The 11613-nt window shown below is 35.9% G+C and overlaps 1 protein-coding gene across 1 annotated transcript; it reads left to right on the top strand.

The window, feature by feature from the left end:
* Nucleotides 1–2255: 2255 nt before the first annotated feature.
* LOC127808286 (senescence-specific cysteine protease SAG12-like) lies at nt 2256–3891 on the top strand. Its single transcript, XM_052346759.1, has 2 exons — nt 2256–2739; nt 3086–3891. Exons 1-2 carry the CDS (start codon nt 2304–2306, stop codon nt 3676–3678), a joined length of 1029 nt encoding a protein of 342 aa, XP_052202719.1. The 5' UTR covers nt 2256–2303; the 3' UTR covers nt 3679–3891.
* The last annotated feature ends 7722 nt before the right edge of the window (nt 3892–11613 follow it).

Here is an 11613-nt window from a genome sequence, read left to right as displayed (position 1 = left end):
AGTTGATTATGTGTCACTTTTTTCAGTAGGTTTCTTCTCCTATTTATAGCCTTCTGGTATTGAATGGAGTCGCTGACCTGTCTTTAACAATTGAAATGTTGGTTTTGTGTCACAAAAAGTAAAGACATACTGCATTTAATGAGTTATAATGACTATATTTTTCAAAATCTGTCACAGTTTACTTGAGTATAAATTAGGCATTACTCGATTAAGTTTGATCTTTACTCGGCTATTTACATTTTGTAATCAATTACTTTTGTTGCTTACTTGAGTATAAAGGTACCTTTACTCAATTAATTTTGAGTCACTGATAAATTCTTTATTTACTTGATTATTGAGAATTATTTACTCGATTACAAAAAGATCCTTACTCGAATACAAAGTTTCTTACTTGATTAAACTTATGATCTAGAGACTCGGCTTGTTTTTAACCTATGTTTACTCGATTACAAAGATAATTTACTCAAGTATGAAGTGATCTTGACTCGATTACAAAAATAATTTACTCGAGTATAGATTAGACATTACTCGATTAAAAATTCTATTATTCGATTATTTTTAACCTGATAAAAAGATGCATTATATACTCAAATACAAAAACTTATTTAGTCGAGTATACTTGATCTTTACTCGACTAAGCCTACTTTGTAATAAATTATTTTTAAAAATAACAGAACATTATTTGATTACACAAACTTTTTACTCGATTACTAAAAGGTTGGAAAATCTATTTAACCCTTTTCTGATTGTTCAAATACTCGATTATTAAAGGCTTACTACTCAATTAATAGGAGCTTGAATTGAATACATTACTTGAATAAAAATTGACTTTCTCAAAAACTTTACATATTAATCCTAATTGTTTTAGTCATCATTCTTTAATCAAATTTATTAATTTTCTCATTAAATCAAGATAATTGTTATTTCTTCAAGAGTGGCAAGCCTTTTTATTTGCTTTGTTCTTACCACCTTTCTAGGAAAAAAAATTAAATAAAAAATTTACCAAGGAACAAAAGGTATTTGAAAGAGTTTGCGGGGGACTAGGCGATGCACGATAGGGTCTTCTAGGGTACACCAAGAGAGGTGTTCGGGGTACACAAGAGAGTTCTTTGCCAAAGAGGGCGGCTAGTAAGAGGGTTGAGAAAATTTTCTAAAAAAGCTTAATTAAGGAGTGTGAAAAAAGTTTTTTGAGATTTTCAAACTCTATAAAAGAGTGAAAATAACTAAAATGACTAAGGTTCCTTATATAAGAGGGGCCTCGGGCAAAGTGTTCATGGAACACCTCCAAAAAAAGAGAGACACCTTTGTAAGGGAGGTCTAATGCATGTCTTTGGGTAAGTCCATAGGAGACCCTTTTATGGTAGAAATATGCAAAACATACCTCCATGATTGCCTAGAATTAAAACCCTTAACAGAATACTAGCTATTCTGATTTAGACATGAAGCTTCGAGTTAAAAAATAATTGATTGAGGCAAACCCACTCTAACTACTGTTTTCAATACATATTAAGTTTAATTTGAAGGTTGGTAAATTTAATATTGAGAATTGCTAAATTTAGAAGCAGTTAATCCCCCTTGTTCATAAATCACAAAACGTACGTCGTAATATTTGAGGTAGTATAATTAAAATAGAATAATATTTTGTTAAATAATTTTGTATAAATATTATTAGTATCTGGAAAATAATTTTCGTTTTCTTCGAGAACCCGACTTGACTGCGTGCCGTGTGGTGTGGGGTGGGGTGTTCCAATTTAGCGAGGCCTCTCCCTTGGAGCAGCGTTCACAGCTAGCTAGCTCTATATATGACTTCTCCTTAATTCTGTTTTCTTTTCCTTAATTATATATGAAGTCTTGTTAGTTAGTTAATTTTGTGAGTATCCGTTGATTCCATGCCGGAAGTTACGCTCCGTGACTTTTCGTTCATTTTCATTTCTTAAAAATAAAAAGAAAACAAAAGGAGAAGTCATTTATAGCATTGTCGTCGATCGTCACTGGGTCAAGGGAGGGAGCACTACTACATTAATTAGAACACCCAATCAACAAAGTAAGTCAAGTCTGTGTCTCTTCTAACGAAAATTATTTTTAAACAAGTTTAAAATTATTATTATTTAACACAAAATATTATTCTATTTTATTCTTCAAATTAATACGATGTCGTGATTCATCAAAGAAAATAGTACGTAAGCCAAAGCCCAAGAAGCTTTGCCTATATAAACCCTAGCCATGCAAGATCCCAGTACTCTGTCCATCCACAATCCTTAATTTTCTCGACCACAACACTACACTACTACATTCACCACACCATGGCCAGGGCTACCACCCATTTACACTTGGTCATCTTCTCCTTCACCTTTCTCTTTGCCTTTGAGCTCATCATAGTCTCAGCTCACGGACTCGAGGAGGCAGCAATGCTGGAGCAACATGAGCAATGGATGACTCGTCATGGACGCATTTACAAGGACTCAACTGAAAAGGCTGCTCGGTTTAAGATATTCAAGAAGAATGTCGAATATATAGATGCCTTTAATGTTGAAGCTAATAAAAAATATAACTTAAGTGTTAATAAGTTTGCAGATATGACAGATGAGGAGTTTATTGCTTCTTATACTGGTTATAAGGCGGCAACAAAAGAGGTAATGCTAAGTTCTTTCAGTTATGCCAATGTAAATGATGTTCCATCTACCATAGATTGGCGGGAGAAGGGAGCAGTGACTGATGTTAAAAATCAAATGAAATGCGGTAAGCCTTTTATTTAATTTTTTGTTCTCTAACCTCGTAAGTTTATTATTATTATTATTTTTTTTGTTGACTATTTTGTTGACTTTAAGCTCCTAATTAAGAGTCTTGTTTAATTATATCAATTCTATATATAGAGTTTTAATATTTCATATTGCATGCTTAATAAATAATCACTTGTGATTTTCCCACATTCATAAACATCACTTCAAAATTTTATATTTAAATAAATTTTCCAATTATTAGTTTTTTGATATTTTTGGTAACTCCACGTAATTAATAATATAATCACACAATCAAAGCATTTGATGTCTTTCTATTTACTGTATCTTTCTGCCATGCATTACAGGGTGCTGCTGGGCATTTTCAGCGGTGGCAGCCCTGGAAGGCATCAACCAAATGAAAACCGGCCAACTAGTATCGCTTTCTGAGCAAGAGCTCGTCGACTGTGACTACCAGAACCATGGCTGCGCGGGCGGCTCCATGGAGACCGCCTTCCAATTTATCATCACAAACAATGGCCTAGCCACAGAAGCCGACTACCCTTATCAGGGAGGAGCAGGCACCTGCGACGGAGAGAAAAGGGCAAGCCCCGTCGCCGCAATAACCAGTTACGAACAAGTGCCGATGAACGACGAGGCGGCACTGCTGCAGGCGGTGGCCAACCAGCCGGTTTCTGTCGCTGTCAGCGCTGGCCAGTGGTCGGACTTAAGGTTCTACAACGGAGGCGTTTTCACGGGCCCATGCACCACGAATCTTGACCATGCCGTCACGGCAATCGGATACGGAACTTCCGAGGACGGGACTAAGTTCTGGCTGATTAAGAATTCCTGGGGAACAGAGTGGGGCGAGAATGGATACCTGAGGATTCAGAGAGATGTTGACGAGAAGGAAGGCCTCTGTGGCATTGCCATGAAACCATCTTACCCAGTAATAATGTGAAAACTTCAAGATTGCAGCATTTTAATTAAATCAGTGTCGAGTGTCGATTGTTGGGACTTGGACGGAAAGCAAACGGTATAACATAATATATTAAATGTAATGAATAATCTTTTCCTCCTGTCCAATTGTAGTTTGGCATTATCAAATACGTAAACTAGCTATAGCTTGTGTGATGATAGGCGTGCGAAAATAATATAAAAGTAACATTTTTATGTGGACAGCTCGTTCATAATTTAAAATACTAAATAGAACTCATTTTTTTTTTTGTTTGAATCTATTTATAATAAAGTTTTATGTATATAATTTGCCAATAATATATATATGCATTATATATTTGAGAATAAATCATTTGTTAATAGAATACTACTCCAAATCCAATGATGTTAGTTTCTAGAATAAACCGCCCTGTAATGGGAACAACACGGGCAAAAATAAAAAACAAAATAGGAGATTCATCAATTCCTAACTTGTTGAGCTTTAGAGAAGATAATCTATCCCAGAAACCCTCATCTACAGCACTATTCTGGAAGGGTGCAAATTGGAGAACAGATCTTTTCTCACTTCCCGTCGTACTAGCTGCTTTTGTTTACCCTTCTTTGCATCTCAAGGAGATTTTAAGCTTTGCATCTAAAGGTCAGAAAGGAAATTTATTTTGAATTAAAAAAAATTAATTTTAGATATATTTTTTCTTACTCATGTAAAAAATAAATTTATTTTAAATTAAAAAAAATAATTTTAAACATGTTTTCTTGTTTTAATCATTTATATCTCAAAAACTTATATTTGAATTTTCAAATCTTAAATTAAAGAAGAATTATTTTTAGACATGTTTTCTCTTACTCATGTAAAAAGTAAATATATTTTAAATTAAAAAAAATTATTTTTAGAGATGTTTTCTTATTTTACTCATTTATGTTTCAAAAACTTATATTTGAATTTTCAAATCTTGATTTCTCATGTAAAAAATATTTACTTTGAATTAAATGTGAGACATGTTTTCTTATTGTTTGGAAAAGTCTAAACATTTTTTGAATTTCAAATTTCATATTAACCATTTCTTTAATGGTTAGTGTGTTTAAAAGATGTATATATATATAAGATAAGTATTGTAACGCCCCGCTTTTCCGGGCGCGTTATAAATTGGGACAATTCCCAAACAATAAATTTTTTTCTTTCAAACACTAAGGCTAAACCACATTATTCCTCGAATCCGTCCCGGAATTTCCAACTATTAATCTCGAAAGAAAATCACTAACACATCAAATGCGGAAGCAATGATCGAAACCTGATATCTTAACATTAATCATAAATAAATTCTTACATCTTCAACATTCCTTAAAACGTTCAAAATCTAAAGCAGCAGAACTTAAATACAGGGGCTACGTTATATACATTTCATTCTCATGCACTCTGCTAAGTGCCATTTCATGCCTCATTTATCCTCGTATCTGCTACAATCTCCACCTGGAACATTTGAATATTCTATGAGCAAAACCTAAATTAGATGATGAATCATCTAAGTAAGGGTACAGAAAACATATTTCGTGCATGAATGCAATATCTTTCATCGTAGGTGTCAACCTCACCCCTCATGTTACCTACCATTTTTGCGGCTCCCTCTTTCGAAGCCGAGGTGTATATATGGGTGCACCCTTGGTAAAGCAGCGGTGCCAGTTCGTACTCCCTACGACCTCAAATGCGAGTGATCAATGATATTAACGTGTATTTATGCATTTCATAGTCATGTCATGTATGCAGTCTACGGGATGGATTCATATCAAGGCATGTCAATATGATGAAAACATTTTTGAGGAACATAAACCACTTACTAACCAAGCATTTTCCATAAAATTAACTTTAATTGGGGAGTATCACTTACCTTCTCAAGCTTATCGGGCTACCTCGATATCCCTGTTTTACCTCGATTTGCGTGCCAATCTCAAAATTTGCACAAGTCTCTTCAACTTCAACCTCAAAGTATCCTAACCACCATAATTATTTAAATAAACATTAAAACCTATTTTTTCATAATTTTTGACATTTTCTTTAATTTTCTTTCTATTTCTTCCTAATTTTCCACTAAACTAAATATTTCTTAAAATATTTTCTCAAATATTCTTCTACGAAAATTCATAAAATAATATTCTTGAATTTCTGAAATTTTCTAGAAATTTTTACTGGACAATGCTACACGGACGAACACAACAACAAACAGATTGACAAACTCAGATTAAATGACAAATTTATCCTTTGCTTTAATTACAAATCTACCCTCAATCAACTAAAAAAATTAAAATCCCGCCCAACTCCTGTTTCTTCTTCACCTTCTCTCTCTCTCTACCTGCCCAACCCCTGTTTCTTCTCCACCTTCTCTCTCTCTCTACTAGCCCAACAGTTGCTTCTTCCCCCTGTTTCTTCTTCACCTTCTCTCTCTCTCTACCAGCCCAACAGTTGCTTCTTCCTCACCCATTCTCTCTCTCTCTCTCTCTCTCTCTCTCTCTCTCCCGCATGCGACTGCATCTTCTCCGGCTTCCCATCGCACCAGCTCAACAGCAGCCTTTACATCTTGGATCGACCCGAGCATCTCAAGGCCCACTGCACCGTTTTGTACACGAGTAGCGACATCAAGAGGTCCGGCAAGCTCAACAAGATGTTCAACATCTCTACCACTGACCCCACCCAACATACACCTCGCCCAGCCCTCACGCCCATCCACTTTCTCTTCTCATCACAACAGTGGATCCCTTAGATCTGGCTCCAACTCCACCCGAGTGGGTGACCGGCGACTGCGTCTCCTCCACTTTCGACGGTCCAGCATCCCTTGGGTCTCTCGCGCGTGCGTGACTGGCTAAAGATTTCCCTTCCATGGCTTCAAACCTTTCTTCTTCTTATTCTTCTTCTGTATAAATTTAATTATAATATTTGAACTTATAGTGTTGTTATATCAATGTCTACATTGTGTATGGTTATATGTTTAGACGAGATGTATAAACTTGTAGAGTACATTGATTGGTTGTTAAGAGTAGCTTGTGAAGTGGTTGTATGATTGTGAAGTGGGTTTTGTATGGTTTAAGAGTAGCTTGGAGCCAGGAATGGAAGATTCCATAATCAGTATTTTGTTGGTGATCATACGTGGGTGCAACTTCTTTTTGTTTTATGTTCTTTTATGTGATTCTTGTTGGCTGTCCAATTTTTTAAAGGATGTTTAAAATTAACAGAAAATAATCCAACCTAACAAGTAAGGAAGAACATCCAACAGAGAATTTCAGCACAATGGGTTTGGACGCATCAGAGATTAGCACCAAAAAAACAAGACTGTATCAAGGCATATCATCCACCAATCCAAGTTCTCATTAAAAGACAAGGCCACTCAGCACCCACAATCATCCACGATTCACATACTATCAATGGTCCATGGTCTTTCTGCAGGTTGCTTGCACTTATATTTCAATCCATAAAATATGAAAACTGGAGTCAAGGCTCTAGTATATTGTAGTTGCAACAATAAAAGAACACTTTGTAGAATGACAAATTAAATTATCCTATTATAAGTTACATATGTTAGGCCTAAAACAACAATAAACAGAAAAAATAGAGAGATTAAACTTCTTAAAATCTTGCACAATCTCTCTCTGAAACAAAAGTTTCCTGATGAGGAGTTCTCAAACATCGCACGAAGAAATCAAACTTCTCAAATCAGCAACCTTGTGACGATTTGACGATGACAGTGGGCATCGCGCATCGACCACCGGCCACCGACTTTGGCGAGCTCATCGGCAACGTAGGAGGCTCCTTCTTTGAGCTCGCTGGCGACCGATTTCCTTCGTCTTCAAGCTCGTCGGTGGCTCCTTCGTCTTCAAGCTCACTGGCAACGCAGGCTGGGTGGGTAAGGAAGAGAGAGAGAGGGGCACGCCGACGCCCAACGCTGTTGCTAGTGGAAGTCCGATGACGGCAAAAATGAGCACCGAAGGGTTTGTAGGTGGAGGAGATCCATTGGAGGTGAAGGAGATGCAGTGGAGAGAGAAAGTGAGAGAGATAGTTGGAGATACAATGGAGAGGAAAGAAAGAGAGACACTCTGAAATGAGAGAAAGAGGGAGAGAGATAGGGGCAAAGTACAAGCGCCCAAAATTGGGCGCTTCTTCAAATAATTTGGATTCAAGTTCTCGCGATATTTTGGTGTCAAAATATCGCGAGAATCTGGGTTTGTTAACCCGTTTGTCGTTGTGTTCGTTCGTGTAGCATTGTCCATTTTTACTTACCTTGACTTATCCTCTCCGACTTTCTCAGTATGCGTACCATCTCCTCGAAATGCGTGCCCAGGCCGTTTTCTTACCAAAATCTTTGGGATATTACTGAAATATAATTCCCTATTTTCTAGAATTTTTGAGAGATTTTTTCGACATTTCATTTATTCTTTTCTTTTCTTTTCCCTCCTCCTCCTCCTCCTCATCTTCTTCTTCTTCTTCTTCCTTGCCTCCTGCGCGCAGCACACCCAGCTTCTTCTTCCTCTCTTTTTTTCTTTTCTTCTTCCCTGCCTCCAGCGCGCAGCACACCCAGCTTCTTCTTCCTCTCTTTTTTTCTTTTCTTCTTCTCTGCCTCCTGCGCGCAGCACACCCAGCTTCTTCTTCCTCTCTTTTTTTCTTTTTCCTTTCTTCTTTTCTTCCTTTTTTTCTTCTTCTTCTTCCTTCTCTTCTCTTCTTCCCTTCTCTTATTCTTCCCCTGCAACTGCGCAAACCAGCCTCTGCCTGCATCCTGCTGCCGCCCTCGCCGATTGCTTGGCGCCTCCCGACGACCGAGCAGCGGCCTCCGACCTTGCTGGAAGTTGCTCACGCAGCACGCCGGTGCCGCTCCCAGCCGCTGCTCGCGGCCCTGCTCACTGTGCGTCGTCCATGGCTGCACTAAGCTTGCGGCCATAGCCGCTCGGTACTGCAACGGGCACTTCCGTTGCTTCTTTGCGCCACAGCAAGCCGCCCGGACCTTGCTGCCATCATCGGTTGCGCCTTCCCACTGCTGTTCCTTCTTCCTTATCCACTATGGCCGAGCATCGAAGCTCTGCTTCGCAGCCATGGCCGCTGGAAGTGGCCATTCCTCGGCCGCTCACTCTCTCTCCCATGATCTTACTCTCTAATCTCACAAGCTCTCTCTCGATCTCTCGGCCAGCTTCTCCGTGGCCATTTGCTTGCTTAATTTCCTCTTCCCCTTCCTCTTATATAGCCGAAGCCTCCATCATCTCCCCTGCCTACGCCATCTCTCGTTGCGTGAAAATCACACTTACTGACAACTATCAATTGGCAGGGGCATGGGTTCGGGTTGCAGAGGCATGGGATTTGCGTGCAAAGACTTACAAAATTTTACAGAGGCGTGGGTTACAGGGCATGGCTATCAATGCCTTACGCATATAATATATATATATGTGATTATATATTGTATTATATAATTTAGAAAATTATATATTTAAATCCTATTTTTAACCCTAAATTCAATGAAATAATTCTCTAGTTACAATAATATCTTTAAACACTGAATTAATTGGCATTACGATACTGAAAACACAAAATTAATAACTTGAATCTTAATTAAAAGGACGATTTTGCCACAGTGTTCTTACCGGGCTGTTTTTTCATCCCGAAACCACTGAAGGGCTTCTCGTTACCCAAAACCGGAGCCCCTCTAGGGTTCCGTTGATTTTTCGGGAGTCTCCTACCACGATTCAGTTTTACAGCCTAAATGACAGCTGTATTTTAGCTGTACCGAAAACTATTCCCGATCCAATTTCTTTTGATACCATAAATCCTAACTTGAAACGCATATCGAGACCATATCATTTTTCTTAGACAATTTCACTCCGAGGCATTCCCTGCAGTTGATTTGGTACCTAAAATTGCTATAAAATCTATTTTTCGGTATTCTAAACCTATTAAAATTATGTGGCAGCCTTATCTAAATATGAGGTATTACAAGTATAGAGGCTCAAGGTAAAATAAACTTGATAGAGCATTCAAAAAAGAGTGAGAATATTCGAAGTGTTAGAAATGTGCTGTCTGATGGAGTTCTCAACCGTTGGTGACTTATTTGTAAATTGTCTTTGGTTGTAAGTTTGTTATTTTTACTCACTTATTGTGTGAGAATATTGTATTTACTAGTAATGTGCTAATGATTCTTACTTAGGCAAGGTATTATATCTTGGTTCCAGCTCCAATTAAAAATTAACGTTCATTCTCCCTAGTGGAATCTCAAGCTAAGTCTTGAGAGAGAGGATTAGACTCTTTAGCGTCAAACCTCTATAAATTTCTCTTGTTCTGTATAGTTGTGTGATTTTATTGTTATTAATCCTACCGCAATTACCACATATTAAAATCACAAATTTAAGAGTTTTCAAAAGAGGTAAAATTATTAATTTTTAAAAAGCCAATTCACTCCATTTTTGGGTATTTTTGGACAACACATAATAAGATGGAAAAATAAAATAACATAAGAAAAATAGATTAAGGTGATGTGAAGCATATTATCAAGCGTGACGAACAGAGATGGAAGAGGTGACGAACGAGGAGATGGCAGTGATGCGCTGGAGGTGGTGATACCACGATGGAAGTTTGAGTTAGCGATAGGCTCAAGTTTGTAATGTTTAAAGGTAAAGAGAGTTGATAATATTAAAGTTTTTAAAAAGTAAAATTGTAAAACATTTAGTCAACGAAGTAAGTTGATAACAATATTTTGAGAAAAGATGAGGGGAGTTTTTCTTAAATACTATTAAAATAATATTTAATTTTAATAGCATTAAAACTCTATAAATTTTAACACAAGTATAACTAAATAAACTATATAGCATTTAATCTTTGCTGACAGCTTATAGGCGGTCACACCGCTGCCCCAAATAGTCAGTCCAAACTCCAAAATTATAAAATATTACCATTTATCCAGATCATCAAATTTGTTTCATTCTAGTAATGAAATTAATAAAATTCAAATATGGATCTGGTAATTTGATACAGTTTCTAAATTTTAATTTAATTAGTTAGAAGAGTGGATAAATGAAGAAAATTATTAACGGAACAAATAAAAGAAAAAAAAATTGTAAAATTTAGTAATAGACATTTAAATTTGATATTATATAAGTTTTGTAAGAAAAATAAAATTATCTATAAGAATTTTGTTGACCTATTCATTAAACTAATTTGCTATATTATTTTATTTAAAAATAAAAATTTAATATTTTAGTTGAGAATTTTATTTCATTTTTAAGTTATTTAAAAATAAAAATATAAGTAACGATAGAGATGATGTACAACTTAACCATTGTCAATACTCTTAAAGTGCAGTAATAAATGTATTTTTTTAGATAAAGTATATTTATTATATTTTATTTTAATATTTAAATATTTCTATTAATTGATTATAAATATATTGTGTTTGAAATTATTTAATTAACTAATAAATTTATTTAAATATTAAAAATAAGATGTAATAAATACATATTATCTAAAAATAAGATGTATTTATTGTATTTATTTTTAATTATATCCAGATCACCCAAATATCAAATTCTCTAGGTTTGTATTTAGTTGATTAATTTAAAATTGAGTTTATTTAAGATTTGAAGTGATTTTTATTAAAGATAAAATATATTAAAATATACGTAGAAATAAATAAATAGATTCATTGACAATTTAATTTATAAAGTGAATTAAAATCTAAAATTTATACACCCAATTCTAAATAATGGGGTAAAAATTTGTTATGTTGATGTTATTATACTGATGTAGACAACTCCAATGCACACAGTCACCCATTGAGCTTTTTGATTTTTAGGCAAGGTTGAGATGGGAGCAAGCTTGTGTGTCTAGGCCAAGCTAGCGGGTGGATAATCAAGCCAAGTAAGCGGTTGCGAAGAGAGGATTGAGTCGAGAGAAATTCGTGTGTCAAGCAAGGAAATG

The sequence above is a fragment of the Diospyros lotus genome, chromosome 8 (genome assembly GCF_014633365.1).
Source record: "Diospyros lotus cultivar Yz01 chromosome 8, ASM1463336v1, whole genome shotgun sequence".
NCBI lineage: Eukaryota > Viridiplantae > Streptophyta > Magnoliopsida > Ericales > Ebenaceae > Diospyros > Diospyros lotus.
The sequence above is the reverse complement of the archived record's forward strand: the minus strand, read 5'-3'. Positions and strand labels throughout refer to the sequence as shown.